Source organism: Pelodiscus sinensis, chromosome 2 (assembly GCF_049634645.1).
Source record: "Pelodiscus sinensis isolate JC-2024 chromosome 2, ASM4963464v1, whole genome shotgun sequence".
NCBI classification, from domain to species: Eukaryota; Metazoa; Chordata; order Testudines; family Trionychidae; genus Pelodiscus; species Pelodiscus sinensis.
The window spans coordinates 256,526,238-256,552,599 of NC_134712.1; the positions used below are offsets into that span (position 1 = coordinate 256,526,238).

General features: G+C 52.4%; 1 protein-coding gene across 1 annotated transcript in view; it reads right to left on the reverse strand.

Moving 5' to 3' along the window:
- Positions 1-25,723, reverse strand: part of ELP6 (elongator acetyltransferase complex subunit 6) — a 31,514-nt gene extending 5,791 nt beyond the window's left edge. The window contains exons 1-5 of the mRNA XM_075923020.1: positions 25,481-25,723; positions 17,107-17,185; positions 15,308-15,378; positions 2,282-2,409; positions 543-735 (exon numbers count right to left, since the gene is read on the reverse strand). Of these exons, the coding sequence (XP_075779135.1) occupies positions 543-735; positions 2,282-2,409; positions 15,308-15,378; positions 17,107-17,185; positions 25,481-25,534 (525 nt within the window). The 5' untranslated portion in view covers positions 25,535-25,723. The remainder of the gene's footprint in view (positions 1-542; positions 736-2,281; positions 2,410-15,307; positions 15,379-17,106; positions 17,186-25,480) is intronic.
- Positions 25,724-26,362: the final 639 nt, after the last annotated feature.

Sequence of the window (26,362 nt, forward strand, 5' to 3'; positions counted from 1 at the left end):
GCAGCAGGGACTCAGAAGAAAGAGTGCCATCTAGTGACCCAAGGCCATAAAGTTACTGTACATTGGGAACACTACACAGAGACATCACAGCATCATCTCCACGGGGGGCAAGGGAGGCAGAGACACGGCGGGAAACCGCTTCGGTCCCCACTCGCGCCCATTCCCACTGCAGGCACTTCTGCTTTTGAAGTCCCCCTGCAGGACTCTTGTACATTTCAGAAGCAGAAGTGCCGCCGGGAGCACAGGGTGAGCAGGGACTGAAGCAGTCCCCACTCACCCCATGCTCTCTGTGGCAGCCCCTCCCCACTGCTGCCTCCATGAGCAGTCCCGGCTCGTGTTGATCGCTGCGCCTCTGCAGCACAGGTGGCTCTGGAGCCAGCCTGAGCCAGGACTGAGCAGTCCTGGCTCAAGTCGACTCCTCTGGCGCTACCCCCGCTGCACCTCTGCAGAGGCACTCATCGACTAATCGTCTCGTCGATTCAAATTGTACTGACGATACCATTAGCCAGATAATGGCATTTGAACATCCTCAGTCACAATACCTTTAACTGGGAGCACACCGCAACTCGGCAGTAATGGACGAAATCCAAAACATCCACCGGCCTCACACCCAGGCTGAGCAGAACACTGAGCTCGTCCACCAGCAACACAGGGCATTTCCAGGAATCGCTAGCAGAGGGCATCAGGGATGTCCGGACAAACTCATACATGGTTTTCAAGTTGGAGCCATCTTTGCTGGAAGGAGGAAAAGGAAATTTTCATTTGACCTGGTCTCAACCTGGTTTTTGTCCTGCATTAGCTACAGAACAGAATTGCAGCAATGTAGGGCTGGAAAGGACCTCTAGAACCATGCAGGACCAGGCCCCTTCAGAACCACAAACTCATACCAGTGATGGGCACCCAGGCTAGTCAGCGGTCCGAAGACTGTCATAACCAAGAGGGTCTCCCGGGATAGGGCAGTTTTGCTGACTGCACTGGCATCCCTAGAATTTGCAGGGGGTGCCGATGGAACCTTTGCTAGACCGGATGCAGAGGGAGCGCCTGGCTCTCACAGCCAATGCTGTGTGCAATCAACACACACTTCACGTGCCCTTGCTTTGCATGCACGTCACTTCAGTAACACTGGTAGGAAACAAACTCCATGGATGGAAGCCAGCAGAATAACAACCCTGTGCGTGGGCAACAGTAAACAAAATGTCTCATGGGCCACACATACAACCCCAATGGGCCGCATGCATCCGCAGGCCAGAGGGCCCACCACTGACCTAGACCATCCCGCACAGGCGTTCATCCAACCTTTTCTTACAGCTTCTCAGTTTAGAAGCAGGTACAGGGCATGTCTGCCCTGGAGCTAGAAGTGGAATTTCCAGCTCAGGAAAACATGCCCACATTAAAAATAGTCTATGGGGTGGCTAGCCCATCCTGCTGCCCGTGCAGTCTCTGCTCTGCTCCTTTCAGCAGACCTCAAACACAGCTCGTACAGGTCTGTCTACCTGGGCTGGAAGCTAGACCAGCTCCACTGTAGATATGCCTATAGTGAGAGCAGTACAACTTCCCTAGTGTGGAGGTGGCAATACCGGCATAAATGTGCTTTGGATACGGCAGTAACTCTTCCCACGCTCGTGGGGGGTTCCTCTGCCTTCATGCAGTCTGCTTCTGAATGGACGGAATGGGTCAAATGCAGCGTGTTTACAGGAACCAGCCACTGGAGTTCTACACCAGGAAGCAGAAACAACAGATCCCTATGGCAAGGCTCTGAAAGTTCCCCCTCGAATTAGCTCCTTTGTTTCACGTCACTCAGCACTTTCACAGCTCTAGAGATGGAAGGAAGCAGGACGAGAGCAGAGGGTGACCTCCTCTGGCTCTCAGTGGAGCGGGGGGGGCGGGGGGGGGCCGGAACACAGCCCCACAGCAGCCAGTAGAAAGGGAGGCAGGAATCATCTCACCATTTCAGAGTTTGGATTCATTTCTATTTGCAGGTGTGAATTTAATGCCAGTGAGAATTGCTGGACTGACAGCCCACAAGAGCAACTCATTCTGCTTAGCCACACAGCAAGCACAGTGCAAGCTTACACACCCGTTGCCCCAGCCCTGCCCGGCACAGGAGAGAGTTCAGTCCCAAACCTTGGTCTCATTGCGGCACAGGAAGGCCAGTTAGTGCCAGCTATGATGCCGACACCGGTAGAGCAGGATTTACCCTGACAGTTCAGCATCAGAACAGATGTCAACATATCCAACCCCAGGCGTTACTGGCTGTACCTCTCCCAAAGCAGAGCATTACCTTATCCACTGAAGGGGACTGGTCTGCCCCCCAGGCTGCTCCTCCCCAAACAAGACACCAAAGCAGGATTTCAGGCCTTCCAAGAACACGAGCTGTCCTCGCTCTTTTGCTGCGGTCAGACTGACTCCCTGCAGGAGGCGGAAATATCATCTCACGTAAGCAAACAGCTGCAGAAGAATGATTCCAGTGGGGCCCCAAGCGGAGCTGTGGCCTCTTTGGATACAATCTAATCTAAACATGCTAATAAAACCAATCCCCCACAGGATCTTGCACAGCCCCGGAGCCAGACAGTTCTGTTTCACACATTGCACATCCCATGTTTTGCCTGCAGATAGTCCCAAGGAATGGCCAGAAATAGCAACACCCGCACACTGAGCCTTTCCGTGGCTTTTCAAGTTCACAGAACCTTAAACGCACATTAATGAACTAGGTCCTCTCATCTCCCTGGGGAACCCGCTGGCACCATAGTTGTCTTGCAGCTGAGGAAAGGCAGAGACACAAAATGAGTCACTCAAAGCCAGAGTGTGCGGAAAAACCCAGATAAAAATCTAGGCGCACCCATCCACTGAGACAGGCTCTCCTGGGCCCTGTTGCTTCACATGCAAGAACGCTTGCTCTTTGTACCTTCCTAATGCCAGCTCTGCTTTTGGCAGCAGGAGGATCGGGGCATTTTAGAACTAGTTCTGACAACCCAGCCTGATTAGACCTTGGCTCAAGCCATCTCTAAACTTCCCAAGACAGGAGTCTGGGATAGAGAGAAAGGAGGAATGACTGAGAAGGGTGTAAAAATCTCCTTTCACCCAGCACTCAGTATCTGTCCTCTCAGTCAGATGTGCACCATGGAAACTGTGCACTCAGGGAGGGCTCCAGAGACAAGCCAGGAAACCTGAGAGGGAGGCAGCCATTGTGTGCAGCAATGTAACAATCTGGCTTTTCTGTAGCCACATTGGAAGGCCTGTGCTAGGCCTGAACCAAAGCCGCCTTCTGCAGCCAGACTGAAGAGTAGCAGCCATTCCTGTAAGGCCTGGAGTCACATACTCACAGTTCCATCTAAACTGTATTACACAGTGTCACACCGGGCTGTGAGGAGGGGACTTTGCCCTGACAGCCCCCCACTGTCACCAGATAAAGAAACAGATCTCAAGATGGGGAAAGAAAACTTAAGTCACCCCATTCTGTCTGGCAAGAAACTGCTTCTCCATAGAGAATGTTGTGGAATCCTCATTCTACGAGCATTGTCACTACACTTTTCTATTGTTTGACGGGGTGATCTCTGTCTGGTTTGTAACTATTCCTGTCTGCTGTATAATTAATTTTGCTAGGTGTAAATCAATTAAGATGGTGGGGTACGATTGGTTAGGTCATTTTGTTATGATTGGTTAGTAAAATTATACTAAAATAATTGGTTACAGTCTAGCTAAGCAAGACTCAGGTTTCATTATATAAACTGAGGTTCAAAAAGGAGAAGAAGATGATCATCAGAAGTAACAGAAGGAAGAAAAGGCTGGAAGAGGACCAGGAGGAGGGGGGAAGACCTGGAAAAGAAGAACTCACCTCGGAGACACAGCCTAAGACCAGAGAGACTGATATTGCCTGGCCAACAGGGGAAGTCTGCCAGCCTTTATCAGGATTGGTGAGCATGACACTGTGCTTAGCATGTGCATTCTGCTTGTTTGGGAATTGTCAATAAATAGAGGATAAGGATATTACTGTGTGAGGCTCTTTCAATGGCTAAAGATCCTGCAAAATCCACAGGAAAATGTGCCCTGAGCCCTAGGAATTGGGTAAGAGTGTGTGTCCCTACAGTGTGGAAGAGATAGAGACATTTGTGCGGGTAACAGTAACAAGATTAGGGGATGTTGGTCTTTGGGGCTGTCTCGGGGCTTAGTACAGCACCCAGCAGCGTGGTACCCGAGAGTTGATACGGTACTTTCCCATATTTGAACTAATCATTTCCCCCTGTGCGCCGCTGCAAACAGTTCACTCATGTGGGCCTTCAAGGATGGCGGAGGACTTGTCCTAAAAAAAAAAGCTTAGCCATCAGTGTAGCAATAACAGTCCCGTGGCAACATTAATTCATCTAACAGAGCTACCGACCACAAGCCAGGTGTGCCTGAAGTTACAGAGAGTGCAGAGAACTGGCCAACCCAGTAGCCTGACAATTAATAGAAAGTACAAATACATCCAAGATTGCCTTGCCGGTCCCTGGGAAGCAGGTCAATATGGTTTGCATTTGATACATAAGGAAACTCAGGGTCAGAGGGACCAAGGGAGTTGCCCAGGCTCACATCAATGGTAGAAGTGGGACTACAACCAAGAACTCCTGCTACCCAGGCCTGTGCTTACAACCAGGCCTTGCCCCAAGCACTTGGCAGCAGCTGCAGAACAATTAAGTCTCCATTGACATGGGCTCCCAGGCACAACGCTAGGTGTTACTCGGTTGTAATATTTCTTCTTGAGTACTTTCCAAGAATCTCAAAGTGCTTGACAAACACTGATCATCTGGCATGGCACCGGTGTTCAATATATCCCATTTTGCCATGAGGAAACTGAGGCAACAGGGGACAAAGTGACTTCAGGAATTTCTATATTGGGGTGCATTTGGTACCCATCTTTGATTTTCAAGTGTGCAGGCACCTGCGGCTCCCACTGACATCAACTGGTGCTACCAAAAGACCAGCACTTTTCAATGGCAGGCCTCAGGTGACTTGCCCACAAAGTCAAAGTCAACACCAAAGCCAGGACAAAGGTCTGAGGTTCCTGGGTTCCAGCCCATTGTTTAATCAACAGAATGTCCCCTTTCCCTTTATCAATATGGCTCTCTTTTGTTGAATACATTGTAGCTGCCTGGCGTATTCACCTCTGGTTCACTCTGTTTTCTGGGAGGAAATCCTGCACTTATTACAGCCTGCGATCGGGTGGACCACGCCCTGAGGCCCCCTGCTGGAGGCTTTGTGGCCCTGCCCCACCCGCATCCAGAGAAGTCCTCTTAAGAGGCAAGAGTGGGTGCAGAGGAAGCGGCCAATCAGAGGCCAGGAAGGCCATATAAAAGAGCTTCAGGGTCAGAGCCAATTCAGTTCCTCTGGAGACCTCAAGCTGGGCAGAGGGGGGGGAATTGAGCGCACGGCAGCACCACGGAGAGCTCCAAGCAGAGAGCTTATTGGAGACTAAGGGACTGTTGGGATGTGGAGATAAAGCCCTGCTCCTGTCTCCAGGAGCAGAAGCCACTCTCAGTCAGAGTGGGCAACAGCCTGGGGGAACAGACTCAAGGGGACACTACCGAGGGCAACAAGATGGGGCCCTGTTGGAAGGGGTTTGAGTCACACAGGATGGGTGCGTCTAGACTGGCAAGATTTTGCGCAAAAGCGGCTGCTTTTGTGCAAAAACTTGCCAGCTGTCTACACTGGCTGCTTGAATTTGCACAAGAGCACTGACTTTGTAATGTACAAAATCAGTGCTTCTTGCGCAAATACTTTCCCGCTCCCGCTCGGGAAAAAGCCCTCTTGTGCAAGAATACTTGCGCAAGAGGGCCAGTGTAGACAGGGAAGAACTGTTTTGCACAAAAAAGCCCCAATGGCTAAAATGGCAAATGGGGCTTTCTTGCGCAAAATCACGTCTAGCCTGGCCATGGATGCTTTTGCTCAAAAGCATCTGTGCCAATCTAGAAGTGCTTTTGCAGAAATACTTTTAACGGAAAAACTTTTCCGTTAAAAGTATTTCCACAAAATCGTGCCAGTCTAGACGCAGCCGATGTGACTCGTCCAGAGGGCTGAGTTGCCAAAGAGGCTTTCAGCGGGTGAACAGAGAGAGAGCAGCCCCATGCACTCAGCCAGACAGGGGCACCTTACACAGCCATAATCAACCAAAGCTATCTCAGTGGCATACGGCAGGCAATCCTCTTGTTTCACAAGCATCTTTTCTAGTCGTAACGTTGTTATGCACTGATCCCACTTTAATTTTGAAATAAAGGTTGCGCTGCTAGGGAGTGAGAGGACAAGTAGTGCAAATGGGGCTTTTCGGCGTCTTGGCTCACTAGAAACTGGGCTGCTCCTTCACACAATAGGCAGCGAGAGGGGAGCAGATAAGACAGAAAAACTATCAAAAAGTTCAATCTGGTTTTGCTCGGTACTCAGAACTGGTGAGTCAGGCTAGGAATGGTTCACCCTTGAATGCTAGGAGATACGTACACCTGTAGGCCTGGCATACGTAGACCTTAACAATGGTTGGGGTAATGGAGTGATCACACGGATGGCTTCTTTTCTTAGAAGAGTTGCTAAGTATGTTGGTATAACCGCCTGAGCCAATTGCTGAAATCAGAGGCAGGCGTCCCAAGAGAAATTGGATCCAGAAACAAACATTCAATTGGTGAAGTTTCTAGCGTGCCTGGTAGAGAGGAGGGTACAAATAGCCAGGGCTCGACAAATTAGTCAATCTATTCGCCCGGGGTGAGTAGATTTGAAGCCGGCATGGCGCCGCAGTGTGATCAGCGCATGTGCAGCATGCCAAAATGCATAGCTGGCGAGCAGGGCTCACCGCCGCTTGTCAAGCCTTGCAAATAGCTATGGTCCTACATCCTTAGTTAACTGGTCACTAAGCATTATACAATGCACTTTTCTAAGAGATTTCCTTGGAACATCACCAAGCTCTTTGCAAACATTATCCGAACCTCACCACACCCCTAGGAAGCGATCCTCGTTTAACAGGTGGGGAAGCAAACACAGAGAGAGGCTGCGTCGCCTTGGGCAAGTAATTGCAAAGTCAGTGGCCAAGCCAGGGATAGCCCCATGTCTCTTGATTCCTAGCACCCTGCTTCATCTGCCCCCTCTCTCTTAGGCAACCAATCCACATTTAGGCAGCAATATGGAAGATTTCAGCTTTTTCTGCTTTCCTACCTGGAAAAGCAAGCATGAGTGTTAGGTCTGTCAGATGATCACTGCCAGTGACTAGCTCCAGCTGTTTTGAAAGCCTGGCATTCTCCCATGAGACCCCGTCAGCGAGGCCGGCCGGGGAGTGAAAAGACAAGGTTGCTCTGCTGATAAGGAGAAGGTCGTTTCCAGGAAGGCCAACCTCGCATTCGGGTCATTGTGGTCCTTCTCCTTCAGTGCTTATCAGCTGCCACATGTGCATTGCCAGTGACACCAGAGACAAAGCTGCACAGCTGGGAACACGATTCCATCCGTCAGTGCTGACGCCAGACAAGACTGTACAGGGCAATACAGAACATGCCGCTTTGATGCAACGTTTTCTATCCCTGCCAGTTCACAGGGTTGGAAGTTTTGACAGCTGCCTTCATCTAGTGAAGGCTACTGAGGGCGTCGGATAAGTAATAGATTCAGATTATTTTCTTTTCCTTGCCTTAAATCAGCCCTGACACGGCCGTTCATTAAGCCAGGCTAATCTCCCTGTGCAAATTTCTGGAGAGAAATCATTCAAATCTATGGCTAGAATCCTGGCTGTGGTTCTGCAGTCAGTCGAAGGGAAGGGCCTCTCTGTTTAAACAGCAGGATTGCTCTTCTTTTTAGGAGGTCCTCTCATTTTCAACAGAGCCACGCTATGCAGGGTAGGGATGTTAAATTTAGATTACTTAACTAATCAAATAGTCAATAGGATTTCCATCAACTATTCAATTAGTCTTTAAGGGCACCTTCGCCTTTGCTGCAGTTCAAAAGTGGAAGCCCCACGGGGAGCATAGGGCCAGCGGAGGACTGGCCCCACGCTCCCTGCAGTGCCTCAGCCTCTGAGCCCAAGGGGGCTCTTGTACATTTCAAAAGCAGAATCACAGCAGAAGCGGCGCAAGCAGAGATGGCTTCAGTCCCCACTTGCGCTGTTTCCCACTGTGCCTCTACCTCCTCTGCCCCCCACAGAGAGTGCTGGGGGAACTGGCTTTTAAGCCGGCTCCCCCCAGCACCAGCTCCTGCTCCCCCCCTTGCTGCCAGCAAGCGAGGAGAGGAAGTGACCAGTTGAGACCTGCACAACTTGGAAAGCGGCGAGGGCCATATTACAGTAAACTTCAGATAATCCGGCACCTTTAGGACCCAGGGGGTGCTGGATTATCAGATTTGCCGGACTATCAGAAGGGGGGGCTATGAGGGGTCTGGGATGGGGTTGGGGAGGATGCCACCCCAGACCCCTCATAGCCCCCCCCTTCCGATAGTCCGGCTCTGCCTCAGGCATCCCTCATTCAGCCGCTGCTGGTCAGTTTCAGCAGCGACTGAATCGGAGATGCCTACAGCAGAGCAGCTGGAGTGCTGCCGGGTTGGTCCAGTAGCGCTGACCCTTGGCGCGGCGAGACCAACCCGGCAGCACTCCAGCTGTTCTTGGGGACGCCTGGGACAGAGCAGCTGGGGTGCTGAGTTGGTCCCGCAGCGCCGCTCCTCGGCGCTACAGGACCAACCCGGCAGCACCCCAGCTGCTCTGCCCCAGGTGTCCCCAAGTCAGCCACCGTGGATACAGATCAGCAGCTGACTCCGGGAAGCCAGAGGCAGAGTTGCTCTGCCCCGGGCTTCCTGGAGTCAGCTGCTGGTCAGTTTCAGCAGCGGCTGAATCCAGATGCCTGGGGCAGCCGAGGAGCGGGGCTACTGGACCAACCCGGCAGCACCCCAGCTGCTCTGCCCCAGGCGTCCCCAAGTCAGCCGCTGCTGAAATTGACCAGCGGCTGACTCTAGGAAGCCCGCGGCAGAGCTGCTCTGCCCCGGGCTTCCTGGAGTCAGCGGCTGGTCAGTTTCAGCAGTGGCTGAATCCAGATGCCTGGGGCAGAGCAGCTGGGGCGCTGCCCGGTTGGTCTGGTAGCACCAACCCTTGACGCTGCGAAACCAACCCGGCAGTACCCCAGCTACTCTGTCCCAGGTGTCCCCAAGTCAGCCACTGCTGAAACTGATCAGGGGCTGATTCCAGGAAGCCCGGGGCAGAGCAGCTCCTGCCTCGGGCTTCCTGGAGTCAGCCGCTGGTCAGTTTCAGCAGCGGCTGAATGGGGACAGCTGGGGCGCTGCCGGGTTGGGTCCCGCAGCCCCGAGGGGCAGCGCTATGGGACCAAACCGGCAGCGTCCCAGCTGCTCTGCCCTAGGCGTCCCCAATTCAGCCGCTGGTCAGTGTTAGCAGCGGCTGAATCGGGGAAGCTGGGGGCAGAGCAGCTCCAATGGTCCGGCTGCCCGGAGCATTTCTGGGTTCCTGATGGTGCCGGACCATCAGGAGTACCAGACCATCAGATGCCGGACCATCGGAGTTTTACTGTACTCCAAAGAAAACAGCTGCGGGCCACATGGGTAGTTTTTGGGGAGGAGGTAGGGAGGGGAGATACTTTATTAAGAATTTTTCAAGTAAATTAGGCTTGCATAACATACAGCTCCCAATGCCCTTACTCTCTCCTCTCCCCTCCCAGTATCACCATGTCGCCCCTCCCACAGACACCTCCCCTCCTGCCTTTTTCCTCATTGTCTGCACTTGGCCCCCTGGCATTTGTCTCTCCTGCACCCCTGTCCCTTGGTGCCTTCCACTTTCTCCTGACCTGCCCCCGCCCCTCAACACAAGCTTCTTCCCCTCCCCGGCTTCTGCCTTCCAGTTTGTGGGGCTGCCGGAGCCTTTTGGAATCCGGCAGTCACCGGCTGTACGTCACGCCGCCACGTCACGCCAGCATCCTGGCATCTGCCGGCATCCTGCCCTCTGGCTTGCGCCCCGCCTCCTCGCGCCAGAGCTGCAGGCAGGCAGCCCGGTGGCGAGAATCGCCATACTTCCCCCTCCCAGGAGACACTCCGCTCCTCTGCATGGCCGGCGGATCGGATGGGTCCGTGCCGCCCGTAGTCATTACGGGCCGCACAGTGAGCCCCTGCGGGCTGCATATTGTGCAGGCCTGGACTAGTTGCATCACTGTTTGACTATCCAAGAAGCACAAGCCCTAACACAGGGCTAACCAACACAATGTTTCAGTTTCTATCCTAAGAATGGCCACAGCGGGTCAGACCAATGGTCCATCTAGCTCCGTATCCTGTCTTCCCCACCTCACGCACATGCTTCGTCTAATCCTCATTGCCCCCTCGCTTTGCACATTCTGCCAGGAGGGGCAGTTCACAGCAACACCCATTAGCACCAGACACACATGTCCTCATGTTCCCAGGGAACCGCTCCTAGTCACACCCACCACACGGCAGGCAGATTCCACCAGAGGCTGATTTAGACTAAAAGTGTGGAAATCAGCTTGCAGCTGATACTTCCCACTAGAATCCTGCCAAGAAACCAGGGTGGGAATGGATCTCTTACTGAAGCCAATTATGCAACTACAAAGTCACAGCAAAGAAAAGCCCATTTACAAGCCAAAAAGCTCCCAAACAAGCACTTTATTATATGACAGATGGAAACAACCAAAAAAACCTACATGAAATATGCCACCCACTTGATAAAACCGCTGTTCTGCATTCAGAAAAAAACCTGAATGATCAGGGTTATATACTAGTTAGTCTAAGATCAATCCTGGATAAAATAATAGAATGGTTAAATTGGGATGCTAGCAACAAAGAACTGGAGGCTACAAATACAACTAATGCCAATTAGCTTCCTTTAATGGAAGGTAGGTCTTATCAACCAAACCTGTTTGGGGATTTTTTTTGGGGGGGGAGGGGGAGAGACAGGATTACAGGTCGGATTGATAAAGGCAACTGCATGGATTTCACCAAAGCTTGATTTAGTTCCCACGTGGCATTTTGATTAATAATAGGACACATGATACCTATCAGATGGATTCCAGTCTGGGTCACCAACCAATCTGGAGATATCGCTAAAGGGAGCTGCTTGTGGCAGGGTCCCCAGGGATCGGTTTGTGGTCCAATGCTATTTAGTACTTTGATCAATAATTACACAACGGTATCAGATTTTCACAGGTAAAGTTTTCTGACGACACAGATCAAAGGAGGAGGACCGGTTACTGTGACAGTGATCTCAACCGCCTGGTTAGGTGGTTACAAGCCAACAAATGTTTCAACACCCTTTGGAATGAAGCCTCACTCGTCAGGGCTCAGTCCCAATTGGTTATGCCTTGGAGGTGCAAATCCTGCGAAACAGAACAGGGCTGTCATTTTAATAAGCAGCTCCTCTGTACCTAGAACATTTTAGCTAGGACACAGTGTCAGTGCACCAAGGGCTCCACTTGGTCTTAAGATTAACTCACACTAAGATCATTAAACGCTAATAGCACTAGAGTCCGATCTGCAGCCCTTACTCTTGTGCACTTAAATGGGCTATAGAATCTAAGGTTCCTAGGTCGATGACCTCTCGAGGTCCCTTCCAATTCTAGTGTTCGATGATGGGCCTGATTCTTAATTACAATTAACAACCTCATGCTGAACTGCAAAGTTCTACTTTTTAGAATAGTTCCTTCCCAACATATGGGCTCTGCCTGCCCAGGGGATTTCATCCAGAAGTGCAAAACCCAGCTATAGGCAGACAAGCAAAACTACTACATATGCTGTGATTTGTTCTGGTGAGTGAAATTGGCGTAAGCCACCTCCATTCAGATGCCAGGAGGGATTTGTGCTAGTAATTGTCGTAAGTGGGGCAAATCCCCGCTATCGACAAGGCCCAAGCCTCAGAGGGTGTGTCTAAACTACACGGCTCCGTCGATGGAGCCATGTAGATTAGGCTGACTGGCAGAGGGAAATGAAGCCGCGATTTAAATAATCACGGCTTCATTTAAATTTAAATGGCTGCCGCACTCTGCCGACCAGCTGATGATCAGCTGTTTGTTGGCAGATCGGGGCAGTCTGGATGCACCGCGGTCGACAAAGAAACCTTTGTCGACCGGCGCAGGTATGCCTCGTGAAACCAGGTTTACCTGCACCGGTCGACAAAGGCTTCCTTGTCGACCGCGGCGCATCCAGACTGCCCCGATCTGCTGACAAACAGCTGATCATCAGCTGGTCGGCAGAGCGCGGAAGCCATTTAAATTTAAATAGCGGCTTCATTTCCCTCTGCTGATCAGCCTAATCTACATGGCTCCATCGACGGAGCCATGTCGTTTAGACACACCCAGAGTGAAGCTATCCATCCAAGAAACACCTGTATTAAGATTGACACTGTGTTAATCTAAACAAGTTGACGTAGCCTCTGTGTCAAATCCAAGATCTTATTGCAAATCTAGGGGGTTATAAATAACCACTAACCAGGGGCATAACCTTCAACATCAAAGAACTGCCAAGGAATTCAAGGACTGCCATCCACACAGAGAATCCTGAAATTATAACATAGCACGGAGCCTAAAGCCGGGAGGTTAGCCAACAGCTATCGACAGATTTATCTGTCTCTTGGAATTCCCCAAGGAAAAACTGGATTGTTCCTTTCAGCACCTCTCTGTATGGATAATAACATTGTTCAGACAGTGAGGAACACCACCTTTCAATTTGCATCACATACAAGCCCCAACTAATCCACATGGTTCTTTCACTTTCTCAGTCCCCTAGGAGAGAGAGAGAGAGGACGGCAACACCTATTAATAACACACACTCACGCCTTGTCTGCACTGGGAAATTGCAGAAGTTCAGAAATCATCCCATAAACCAACATATTTCCCTTTCTGTACATAAGCTCTGTTCACAGCTGGACACGGTTCTCCCCAGGGCACGGTCTCTGTCTACTGTAGCTGCTAAGTGATGTTTAACATGTTAATTAACACCACTTCTTACAGATTACATTTTCCCCAAGGTATGCAGAAGGGCCAGCCTGGCTGCAATTCGCCCCCCTCCCGCTGCCTCAGCAGTGAGGAGACCTGCTCCCGCTGGCCCAGCGTAGTCCGGCAAAGACTGATTTGGGTGGAGTGTGGAAATGTAGTTTGTAGGTGCTATTTATCCACTAACATCCCCCAGACAACGTGTGCATGGGAGGAGAAAATAACAAACTTTAAATAAAACCTCATCATTTTACCAAGGAAAAGTCATTCTGCTCACATTAGATCTGAGCTCTCAACCCATTTATGTCCTATGACAAGGGAATAATTGGACATTAGCTTTGGTCTCTGGCTTATCTTCAAGCGGTAGGCCTCTCGGGACAGGGACCACCTTTTCGTTCCAGGTGCGTAGCGTGCCAGGGCCCTGGTCTGTGCCGAAGCCCCATGTGCAGGGGCAATACCAAATAAATGAATGAAATAAGCGAAGTACAATTTGCTTTACAAAGCACCAAACCCAACCTACAGCACCGAACAAACATCCGCTTTACAAGCCTCTTTCTCCCCTCGTGACAGACGGTGGAGAACCAGCAGCTGAACCAGCTGTCCGATCACAGGAAATCCAATTAGTTCCCCTGAAGAGGGCAGGAGAGAGGAAAGGGAGCAGCCTGGGCGGGGGAGATCACAGGGGCTAATTAGTTAAGCCCTGCGTGGATACAAAATGCAAAATGGATGCAAAAAGGAGCTGCGGCTATTTGCATTGACATCCGCAGAGTGGCAGGGCTCTCCGAACTGCCAAGGGAGAAGAGGAGCACAGGAAGGAAGGTCAGGGGCCAGGCCCTGCCAAATTACAGTCTCTCCCTGGAGAGATCTCTTCCCTCTCTTACGACTATATGACACCGTACAGAGAATTGCGGCCTGGGAGGGTAAGAGGCTGTGACTGATAACACAAAGCACACGCTGGTGGTTACAGAGTAGAGGCATCAGAGCCACTTAAAGAAGACAGGGGCAGAGGGCTGAGCCCTGTTATAAGTAGGGACTTGTCCAGGATCTGCCTTCTCCATGTGGATAGGGACCCTACCAGGGCAGCTGGTATAGAGGTCCAGAAGTCAAGGCAATGGAAGAGACACTGCAATGACCCAGAGCAGCAGAAGGCGATGCAGAAGACCCTGCAAGCCTAGTACATCCACCGCCTGGACAAATAGAAGGAAAGGAACCAACAGCAATTGCCCATAGCCCTTGGTGAGGTCTGTAGCAGTGAGTAACAAGCTCCCCCCAGCTTATCTAGGACCTCGTCAGGCCTAGGCACGGGGTAGGCATCGGATGCAGTGACGGCAGTCAGCTTCTGATAGTCCATGCAAAACCAGATCATACCGTCCATTTTGGGGACGAGCACCACGGGACAGGCACAAGGGCTGGAGGACAGTTGGATCACCCCTAAAGCCACCATAGAATCCTAGGACACTAGAACTGGGAGGGACCTCGGGAGGCCATCGAGTCCAGTCCCCTGCCCTCATGGCAGGACCCAGCACCATCTAGACCATCCCTGGTAGATGTCTATCTAACCTACTCTTAAATATCTCCTGTGGTGGAGATTTCACAATCTCCCTGGGCAATTTATTCCACTGTTTCACCACCCTGACAGCTCGAAAGTATTTCCTAATGTCCAACCTAAACCTCCCTTGCTGCAGTTTAAGCCCATTGCTTCTTGTTCTATCCTCAGAGGCCAAGATGAACAAGTTTTCTCCCTCCTCCTTGTGACACCCTTTTAGATACCTGAAAACTGCTCTCATGTCCCCCCTCAGTCCTCTCCTTTCCAAACTAAGGAGTTCTGGACTTCTCCTTCTAGGTACTGGGCAGTTTTCCCTGTGGCTCTGAAAAGGGAGCATCTTATGGAGGGGGTCTGTCTCTATCCGGTGGGAGCTGTGAGATTGTGCTGGGGGGCAGGGCAGTGCGGGAGTCTGCCCAAGGACAGTGGCAGGCTGGATCCGGTGGTTTGGCGGGCCGGATTTTGCCTGCCCCTGCTGTAATAGGGGCCATGTGCTAATGACGTACTTTCAAAGGAGAGAGAAGCAAGCCTCCACGCCCAAGCTCAACCCTGAATATCCACAACTGCCGATGATTTCCAAAAGGGGTGAGTATGTTCAGTGCATCATGGGACCAGACCCAGGCACTGCAAAAGTCTAGGATGTATAGTTACATACAGACTATGCTAGGTTTGTGTCTACACTACTTGCTGCCCGACAGACCCCAAACTACCTTACTGACCAGAATCAGACCTTCATGAAACGACATGCCCCCAAGTGGCAGTAGCTTCCAAAAACCACAAGCCCTCCCCCACTTCCCCACTGAGAGTGAGCGTTCTGTTCCAAGAGACTTACCAGCTTCTGCGCTATGATGTTATAGTGACTGAAGGACTGGAGGAGGGCCACAAAACAGACTTTACAGCCAGCTGGGAAATAAGACAAGACACATTATCCCTTCATTGTTGTGAGTTTCCACTCTCACGCCATGGGCAATAAAGAAGAGACAGACAATCAAAAGCCTATCAAAATGAGCCAGAGAGTAGAACATTCCCACCACCTGAAGGAGTCACTGGGTCAGACTTCATGTAGGTTTATTTTAAATCTTTAAACAGATCATTTCTCCCCATTTAAAAAGAAAATTGTCCAGTTAAAAACATTTTAATATTTCTAATTTGGGGGCTTTTTGAGCAAGTCACTTGTCTTTCTGCTTCCCCTCCCTGTGCCACAGGAGCACCAAGCATTCCCAACCACCGGATATATGTTGAAGTACCTTTGAAATAAGGATTATGGCCCGTACCAATACGGGGTCTTGTCTGATGAATTCACATCTCTTGAAGTATCAAACGGTGCATCTAAGCTACTTTCCTCTTTCGAAAGAGGAATGTAAATGAAGACAAATGAAAATGCAACTGACTCGCAGATTTACAAATCTCATGTTTCATTTGCATAATCGCATCCGATTGCTTTTTCAAAAATGTTTTTCAAAAAAAAAAAAAGCAATCTAGATGCGGTTCTTTCGGAAAAAAACTAACCCTTTTCCGAAAGAACCCTGTAAACCTCATTTTTTCAGGAATAAGGGTTCTTTTGAAAAAACATTTTTTCCCCGAAAAAACCACATCTAGACTGCTTTTTTTGAAAAAACCTTTTTTGAAAAAGCGATCGGATGCGATTATGCAAATGAAACATGAGATTTGAAAATCTCTATCCAGATATATGTTGGGAAAATAACACAGACTATCCAATAAGTTCTTGGACTGCATTGGAGGCAACATTTTATTTCAGAAGGTTGAAAAAGCTACCAGGGGGGAAGCTGTTCTAGATTTGATCCTAACAAATAGGGAGGAACTGGCTGAGAATTTGACAGTGGAAGGCAGCTTGGGTGAAAGTGATCATGAAATCATAGAGTTCACAATTCTAAGGAAGGGTAGAAGGTTCCAATTACGGAGAAGTTTGGCCTCATTCTTTCCACCTTGACATCCCTGCAGCCCCCTGAGTGCATCACAGCACGTTGGAGAACAGACTTTGATGCACCAGCACCTACGTGCTAAACATCAGTGCAGGCTCAGAAGGCTGGTTCCTGCGAGTCACATTATGTCACAACCCCAACCGATTTCTCCACAACTGCAGCTTTACCGGGAGACGTTGGCAAAGTGCAGAGCGCCTCATGATACTATTTAAAACAAGCCAACGAAACAGGCCAGTTCTGGGCCAGCAGATGAATCATTAGCAGTTGAGACTATTACTCAACTAGCCGTTTGGACTGGGTTTTGGTTTGCTCTTTTTGAAACGCAGTCGTGGGTATCTGAGTTTGCTGGTATTTTTAACACAGTGTTTATTCCTGTCGCATTTCAAAAGGTGTAGGTAGCGAATGAGCTTCTGTTATATCGCAACTTCCAGCCCCGAGGAGCCAGCGGGTTTCACAACTCTCATTTAGTTTCACAACATCCCTGCGGCTACGTGTGCATTTGCGGGTGGTGGAGCTGACACACAGCGAGATGAAGCGACTGCGCAAGGTCACAGAGAAAGCCCAAAGACCAGGTAGGAATAGAGCCCATGAGGGCCAACTCAGTGTCATCGGAACAGGACCTGATCTCCCTACCACCAAACTCTCTCCCAGTTCTCGTGTCACCTGGGTCCAGCAAGAGCTCACCTACCTTTGAGATAAAAGGAGAGGAAGTGGTGCACCAAAAAGCTGCCATTTGTCTTGGTGTTGCACAGCAAAGTGAACTTCCCCTGGAAAACAACAAGCAGAGAGCCTTAAGAAAGGAGAGAAGAGGCACCATTAGAATGCCGACGAGGTTTTGTCTACACGCCACCGCTTTTAAAAACCGAGGCAGCGTAAACACTGGTTGTCTGCAAGGAGCAGCGGTTGCTTTATTGGCAGGAGTGCGCTAGTGTTTTACACTAGCACCACACGCACATGCACACGCACGCGCACACACGTTAAGCTTTTAAGTCTCAGAGGGGTAGATGTGTTAGTCTGTAACTTTAAACCAAGGAGTAGCCCTGTGGCCCCTGAGAGACAAACAAAAATACACGTTTAGTATCCTGAGCTGTCGTGGGCAAAACCCACTTCCAAAGGCTTTGGTCCTTCAGGATTTTTAATGACAAAAGCTTTGTCGCTCAATTGCCAGTGTAGACACCCCACACACACCCCAGCTACAAAAGGCAGCAGAGGCACAAAGCTACAGGGTGTGTCTTAAAGTCAACTGCCAGCTGCTGCTCAAGCTTGCAGGGCAGGGGCGGAAGACTTCACGTGCTGCTCCTCCCCAGGCCCTGATTGACCTGGAGGCAGTAGGAGGGAGCACGTGAACTCTCCTCTCACCACCAGGGGCACAGGCGCCTAGAGGGAACCGCCAGCTGTTCAAAACAGCTGGCGGTTCTCTGCATGGCGGGGGTGGGGGGAAGCACAGGATCTGTGGGTGGGGAAGTACAGAAGAGTTCTGGCCCCGCCCCCTTCTGCCCGAGACCCCGCCCCTTCTGGGGCAGCCCGGGGCCACTTCAAAAAGTTCTGAAGTGACCCCCGGTCAAGAATTATTGCCCACCCCTGCAGCACAGGCTGGTTGGTACTCAAGCTACCCCCAGCCTTCCTCCCTAGCACCAAGCCCTTCGATTCGAGAATAGACTCCAGTCCCAACTACTCCACAAATCCTTCCACAGTGGGAGAGCTCTGGATTGGCCTTGCAATATGAACAGGACCGGAGGGCGCTAAGCGTTCCCAGACTGTGCAGCAGCCCTGCCAAGTTCACAGCTGTGGCAGGCTACGGAACTAGGGTTCCAACCCAGCGCAGCTCTGCGAGGTGGCTGAAGGCTCTCTTCGGGCCGAGGACAGACGGAGCAGGCTGATTTCAGCTAGAAAACAACCCCTGTCGTGCGGGGAGGCTAAACACATTTGTCACTAGCAGTGTCCTAGTCAGATACGCGTGTCAGCGTAGGCCCCACGCACACTACAGAAGTATAGTGCCTGGATGCTGCGGTTTTTACTCTTGCCGTTTGCCCGCCAGGGTCTCCTGCTGATGCAGCTCCACTCGGGTAGCAGTAACAGGAGCGTCAGCATAGGCGAGATACAAGGGGCTGATGCTGTTCCGACCGCTGCGTTGTAGAACTGTGCTCGGAACAGGTCTAGACAGCTGGGTGGTAAAATGCAAGAGACCGGTCTACCATTCCTTCAACCAAATGGCAGGAGCACTGGACCCAGGCCATAACTCAATACAGGGGACAACAGAGCCCTGAACTTGACGGGAATCTAGCAGCTATGTCAATACAAAGCTCCACTCCTTGATTCACTTTATGACTCAAACATCCTACGTGCATAAGTTTCACCCAGGCGGAAATATTCCCTGCCAGCCCCAACCTGCCCATGACAGCAAGGTCTTGTACGTTAAGGGAAGTTGGACTGAGTCAGTAAGTAAACGGTTGGAGGACAAGGAAAACGTTGTAACTACAGAAAGTTATGTTCATGATTCATGAGGTCCATGCTTACATGCAAACCCCAATCTTGCGGCAGATCCAGGCGAGATTGCCTATAAGCTCCCAGATGAGGGCTGGTCGCTCCCATAGGAATTGCTAAACTGGGTCACACCCAAGGTCCATCTAGTCTAATGTCCCTTTTGGACAGCAGCAGTAGCAGATGCCTCAGAAGATGTAAGCACCCTGCAGTGCTCAAGAGGGACGTTAAATTGCAGACAATCAGCTAATTGCGTAGGCGATGGAATTGCCATTGACTACTCCTGCGTTTCTCAAACTGTGGGTCCCAACCCCCCGGGGGGTCACAAGCAACTTGGGAGCGGGGGGTCGCGGTATCATAAAATTTGAGAACCCCCGGACTACTTGATAAGGGGAGAGGGGCTCGCTATCCTGGCTGCAGCTCTGCAGTTTCAATGTGTTAGGAGCTGGGCAGCAGGAGCTAACCCCGCTTCAGCTCTGCCTTTTCAAGGTAGTAAGAGCTGCCTGGCTCTTACATTTAAAAGGCAGAGCTGCAGCAGTCTGGACCTGGCACGAGCCTGGACTGAAACAGTCCCAGCTCGCACTGGGTCCCATGCTGCACCTCTGCCTCCCCTTCCCCCGGAGATGTGCTGGGGGGAAACCAGTTTTTAAGCCAACGCCCCACAGCACCAGCTCCTGTTTCCCTCCCACTGCTGGCTCTGCTATAGAGGCAGCAAAGGGAGGCAGGGGGTTGCATGTAGTTGACTTGACTACTCTTTTACAAGGACCTGGGATGGCCCACTTCTCTGCTTCAGCTGCTGAGGGGGGGCAGGGCTCAAACCCACCACCCTGTGCTCCCCAGGTGAATGCCTGATCCCCATAACCACTACAGAACCCACCCCACTTCTGTACCTCAAGGGCATCCCTTATCCTGCCTTCCTAAGGCAGGAGCCAGCACCAGCTCCATCCCTGGCAGCCAGCTGGGGGACAAAGGACCAGAGATGTGGCGGAGGTAGTGGTGAAGGGTTGGCTGCCGAGGGTTTGTGGATACACCCCTGAACTGGGACAGAGGGGCCCCAGGGACGGGCGTCGGCTCTGTGCTGACCAGCAGGGACTATGCTAACCAAGATTCCCCTATGCTGTGCTCCAGATGACTAATGAACGTTTCTGGTTCCCGGCGCTGGCTGAGCATCCCGGCAGATGCTGACGCGGGAGAGGCACTGCTCCCTGGGGCCTTGTCTACCCTTATCGCCAGGGCTTGACAAGTGCACTCGCCCGCTCACCTGTGGCGAGAAGATTTTTCTAGCTGGCGAGTGCAGGGGCGGACTGGCCCGGTGGGCCGTTGTGACGGGCTGGCCAAAGTCCGCACTACGGACGGCGCGGCCCATCCGCCCCACCGGTTCCTGTCCTGCCACGGCCCCAGCCCCCCTTTGTCTCTGCGCCGCCCGTTCCCCACGCCTCCCCTGCACCCAAACCCCCTGCTCTCCCTCTTCGCTGTGACCCTTTGGCTCTGCGCCGCCCTTACACCCCGCACCCTGCTCCCCCCGATCCCCGCCCCCCCAGCTCTGTGCTGCCCATTCCCTGCACTGCCCCTAGACCCCGATCACTCTGCCCCTCCTGTTCCCCGCGTCCCATTTTCCGTGCCTACCCCACACCCTGCTCTCTCCGATCCCTGCCCCCCTAGCTCTGTGCTGCCCATTCCCTGCACTGCCCCTAGACCCCGATCCCTCTGCCCCTCCCATTCCCCGCATCCCATTCTCCATGCCTCCACTGCACCCTGCTCCCCCCGATCCCCACCCCCCCAGCTCTGTGCTGCCCGTTCCCTGCACTGCCCCTAGACCCCAATCCTTCTGCCCCTCCGATTCCCCACGTCCCATTCCCCGTGCCTCCACCGCACCCTGCTACCCCCGATCCCTGCATCCCTCTGGCTCTGTGCCTCCCCTTCCCCGCGCCACCCCCCTACTCCCCCACTGTTCCCTGCACCCCTCTGGCTCTGTGCTGTCCCTGCACCCTGCTCTCCCTGTGAGTCGGGAGTGAAGGGTGCTTGCCCACAGGGAGCGGCTGGACAGGGCAGGGAAAAGGCTGCTGTGACCCAGAAGCGAGTGAAAGGGGGAGTTCACTTGAAGCGCCTTTGCCTTTATGGAAAAAAACGAACAAAAATGCTATTTGCTATTTATAGGGCTAAAATGCCAGGACAAAAAAGAAAACAAACCAAACAAAAAAAAACCCCATTGCAAAATGTAAACGTTTAAACGACAACAACAAGGTGGGGGGGGACAAAAAATGTTTTGCTTGGGGCAGCAAAAAACCGAGAGCTGGCCCTGGGGAGGGGAAGGGGCTGGGCTGTGGGGAGGGGGAAAATATGGGGAAGGGGCTTGTGCTGAGGGGAGGGGAGGAGGTCAGGAGAAGAAGAAGAAAGGGGCAGGCACCAAGGGACAGGGGTGCAGGAGAGACAAATGCCAGGGGGGCCAAGTGGAGACAATGAGGAAAAGGGCAGGAGGGGAGGTGTCAGTGGGAGGGGGGACAGGGTGATGCTGGGAGAGGAGAGGGTAAGGGCACCGGGGGCTGGAGGGGCGAGGGAGAGGTTCTGGGAGAAGGCTTGAAAGAAGGGGTGGGCATGAGGAAGGTGGGGAAGGAGCAAGGCATCTGTGAGGGCACAGGGGCATGAGGGGAACGGGGGCAGAGGGTGGTGCGGGGGTTGGATATCAGGGAAAAAGAGGGCAAAGGGGGCAGGGGCAGTGAGGGAAGGGGGTGGCACCAGTAGGGTGCAGGTGCCAGGGGATTCTGGGGTGAAGCAGAAGGGCAGACACCTGCAGGGGAGGGACCAGCACCAGAGGAGAGAGGCAGGGCAGGTGTGTAGAGGGAGGTGTTAGGAGAGGGGATGAGGAGGGGTAGCTCACATGATCAGAGTGGGCACAGGGGGGAGAGAAGGGCTGGTGGAGGGGGCAGGTCTCAGGAAGGCTGAGGGCAGTGAGAAGGGCAGGAGTCAGGACAGCAGAGGGTGAGGAGTTGGGGGCAGCAGGCACCAGGGGAGCTGATGGAGCAAGGGGAGGAGACATGGCAGCAGAAAGAAAAGGTAGAGGTTTAGAAGATATTTATTAATAATCTGGGTGATATTTATTAATAACTTATTAGTAATTACTGTTCGTATTCTTATTAGGAATTTATGCCATTAAAAAAACACTTTTTGTGGGGGAGGGTGGCGAGTCCCTTTTTCGTCTGGCGAGTAGGGTTTTCCATAATTTGCCAAGCCCTGCTTATGGCTGTGGGGATTGCTCTGAAAGATCCGCTAATGGACTGCTGATTGCAGTCAGGACCCGTCGGCGCCGGCACTCCACCAGAGCAAGAGCAGCGGGGATGGCGCGGTAAGTGGAACCAAGATACGTCCCTGGAGTCGCGTGCCTTAGTTGGACATTGCCCCCTAGTGTAGACCTCGCTTAAGACTGTACAAGTCTCCCTCGGGTCTGCCTCTGCTTGAACTCACTGAGCTCAGCTCACAGTGTGAGGCAGGGGGGCTCAACAACCCGAGCACCACAGAAGCAGAGAAGTCCCAGCTTTCACGGGGACAGCAAAAGGCACCTCCCTGACACAAAGGCCACAATTCCCCGTCAGGTTGCAAAACTCCCTGGTTAAAGCAAGCAGGTGCTAGAGCATCTAACAACCCAGACCATCTCTTTTCCACTCCAACACATCTGATGAAGTGTGTTTTACCCACGGATGCTTATGCTTTAATAAATATGTTAGTCTCTAAGGTGCCACAGGACTCCTCATTGTCTGGAACACAGCTCACACTATACATTGTTTCCTAATCCCATCCTTTGTAATGACTCAACCCTGTTACCTGAAAGGTCCCAAGGAAAAGTCCGCCTCAAGCAGACACCAGGTGTGGAAAATTTCAGCCCGAACGGCTGGAGAAGAACAAAATTATAAACGGCACACAAAGTCTTACAATGCCAAGCATTGGGCAACCTTAACTAGCGGCAGCATTTCCTGCTGTAATAGGATATAATGGGGTCAATGGGAGCTCACATGTACACAAGGGTTTGCCCAAAATAATCTGATTGTAGACGGGGGCCTAAATCAAGACAAACGTAAGTCTCACTGGCGATGGGGCGCTAAAGTGACCTGAATGGACGTGAGAAGAGGGTTCATTAGGGCCTATTACAGAAGCCTGAGAGGTTTTTGGTTTGTTTTTGTTTTTTGCTCGACAAAACTTATTTATTATTTGTGTTAGAGACACATTTGGGAGGTTCAAATAAGATCAAAGCCCCATTGGGCTAGACACTGCGAACATATGGCAAAAAACTATAGTCCCCCATTACCTCAAAGAGATCACAGTGTGCAGGACTAATCCTAAAGGCATGCAAGTTAATGGGACTATTCACTACGGATATTAAAAATTCTGTGTTAGGGTAACCTTGTAGCTGCTGAAAATCTCAGCAGTTACCCATGCTGCAGGATCTGCAGTATAAAGTTTAGGAGTATTGCAGAAAAGGATCTGGGGTCATAATGGATCACAAAATAAATCAAATGCAAAAAAAAGTGACCATCATTCTGGGATGTATTTGCAGGAGTGTTGTAAGTTAAACACCAGAAGCAGTCATTTCCCATTTTGTATGTGTGCAACGGATTATTCCTTCCTGAGTGGAGTACATTGCATTGCTCCTTATTGAAGTTCATCCTATTTACTGCAGACCATTGCTCCAGTGTGCCCAGATCATTTTGAATTATCCTCTCCTCCAAGGCACATCAACACCTCCAAGCCTGGTGTCGTCCGCAAACTTTATAAGTGTACTCTCTATGCCATAAACAAAATCACTGATGAAGCTCTACCCAGAACTAAGGATGTTAAAAAAAAATGTAACTGTGTAGCTGTTAAAAATCAGAGTCGTTACACACACTGCAGGCTCTGCAGTCTAAAGCGTATATAACTTTATACTAAGGATGTTAAATAGCGACTAATTGACTAATCGAACAGTCATCGACTATTCGATGAGTCAATTAGTCACTTCAACAGTCGGTAGGGCTGTTGCTACGCTTCAGAGGTGAAAGCGCCGCATAGAGCCCGGGATCAGCTGGGGACTCTGATTAATCCTGGGCTCCTTGTGGCACTGCTGCTTTGAAATGCCTGGAGAAGCCTTACCCCAGGCTCCCCGGCGTTTCAAAGCGGCAGCACAGCATGGAGCCCAGGGTCGGTGGGGAAGTCCTCAGCTGATGCTGGGCTCCAAGCAGCACTGCCGCTTTGAAATTCTGCGGGCAGTCTGGGGACACCAGGCTGACAGAGGCAGCAAGGGAGGGAGGGAGGGGAAGCACCTAGTCGACTATCTGATAAGCATTTGCTTATCGGATAGTCGACTAGTCCTTCACATCCCTACTTTATACTGCAGAGTCTGAAGTGTGGGGTGACAGCAGGCTCCTGGGGAGCTGGTGTGTAACCATAACAGAAACCAAAAAGCTGATGCTTATCAGTTAACCATTTAAATGATTACATGTTTACCTCCTTACCCAGAACTGATCCCTGTGGACCCCACGCACTATGCCCTTCCATCTTGTGAAACCATTGATAGCGACTCTCTGGGAAAGGCTATCCAACCAGTTATGCACCCACCTTATAGTAGCTCCATCGAGGTTTTATTTCCCTAGCTTGTTTATGAGAAGGTGATGTAAAATAGTATGAAAAGCCTCAGGGAAGTCAAGAAATACCATATCTACCGCACGGCTTCCTCCCTATCCACAAGACTTATTGCCCTGTCAAACCTATCGGGTTGGCTTGGCACGATTTGTTCTTGACAAATCCAGGCTGTTACATATCACTGGCAAGGAAGATGATCTTGCAGCATTCTGGTCTGACGGGAACCAGGATGTTAAAAGTGTTAAGTTTTCCGTTAAAAGCATTTTCGGAACAGAGCGTCTAGATTGGCACGGACGCTTTTCCGCAAAAGCACTTTTTTGCGGAAAAGTGTCTGTGCCAATCTAGCCGGGCTTTTTTGCGGAACACAAATCTGAGCTGTCTACACTGGCCCTTTTGCGCAAAAGGACTTTTGCCGGAACGGGAGCAGCGTAGTATTTCTGCAAGAAGCTCTGATTTCAGACAGTAGGAAGTCAGTGTTCTTGCGGAAATTCAAGCGGCCAGTGTAGACAGCTGGCAAGTTTTTCCGCAAAAGCGGCTGGTTTTCCGGAAAAACTGGCCAGTCTAGACACAGTGTCGGGAAGGGGCAGGCAGGGGGCTGTGACGTGCACCACTTGCTGGGCAAGCCCCGCCCCCCTGTGGTCACGTGGGCTGCACCGGGGGAGTCTGGGAGCTCCTAGCCTGGGGCCACCCACCAGCCAGGAGCGACACAGCCCGGCCCGCAGGGGCACAGCGGGGACTACACTTCCCAGCAGGCACCGCTCCCGCGGGCTGGGCGGGCAGCAGGGAGGAAAGCGGACTGCAGCTCCCGGCATGCAATGCTCCTCGCCCAGCGGAGGGGCGGGGGGGGGGGACTACAGCTCCCAGCAGGCTTTGCTCCTCCGGGACCGAGCGGTGCCCGCTGGGAGTCGTAGTCCCGACCGGGCCCCCACAGCCCGTCAGGAGAGCGGGGCCAGCCGCGAGCCCTTCCTCACCTGCTCGGGCCTCTCGGGGGAGGCGTCCAGCAGCTCGTTCAGCTCAACGAACATCCTGCGCCAGGCTGCCGCTCCGCCGCCGCTGCCTTCGCCCGAGCCCCTACGGTGCCCGCCGAGGGACCCGCAGAGCCGTTCCCAGGCCGCTGGCTCGCGGGCCTGCCCAAGGAAGTGCAGTGCGCATGCGCCTCTCTCGCCCCGCCCCCTCGCTCTCCGGGGGCCCCCGCGCTGCCCCCCCGCGCGGCGGGGATTTAGGGAGGGAGGCGGCCGAGAGCTCCGGTCAGGGGCCCAGCGACCGCCCCCCCCCCCGGGGCAACAATCCCCCCCGTTACCCCAGTAACCGCCCCCCCCGGGCAACAATCCCCCCAGTTACCCCAGTGACCCCCCCGGGGCATCAATCCCCCCAGTTACCCCAGTAACCGCCCCCCCGGGGCATCAATCCCCCCAGTTACCCCAGTGACCCCCCCGGGGCAACAATCCCCCCAGTTACCCCAGTGACCGCCCCCCCGGGGCAACAATCCCCCCAGTTACCCCAGTGACCGCCCCCCCCGGGCAACAATCCCCCCAGTTACCCCAGTGACCCCCCCCGGGGCAACAATCCCCCCAGTTACCCCAGTGACCCCCCGGGGCAACAATCCCCCCCGTTACCCCAGTAACCGCCCCCCCGGGCAACAATCCCCCCAGTTACCCCAGTGACCGCCCCCCCCGGGGCAACAATCCCCCCCGTTACCCCAGTGACCCCCCGGGGCAACAATCCCCCCAGTTACCCCAGTGACCGCCCCCCCCGGGGCAACAATCCCCCCAGTTACCCCAGTAACCGCCCCCCCGGGCAACAATCCCCCCAGTTACCCCAGTGACCCCCCCGGGGCAACAATCCCCCCAGTT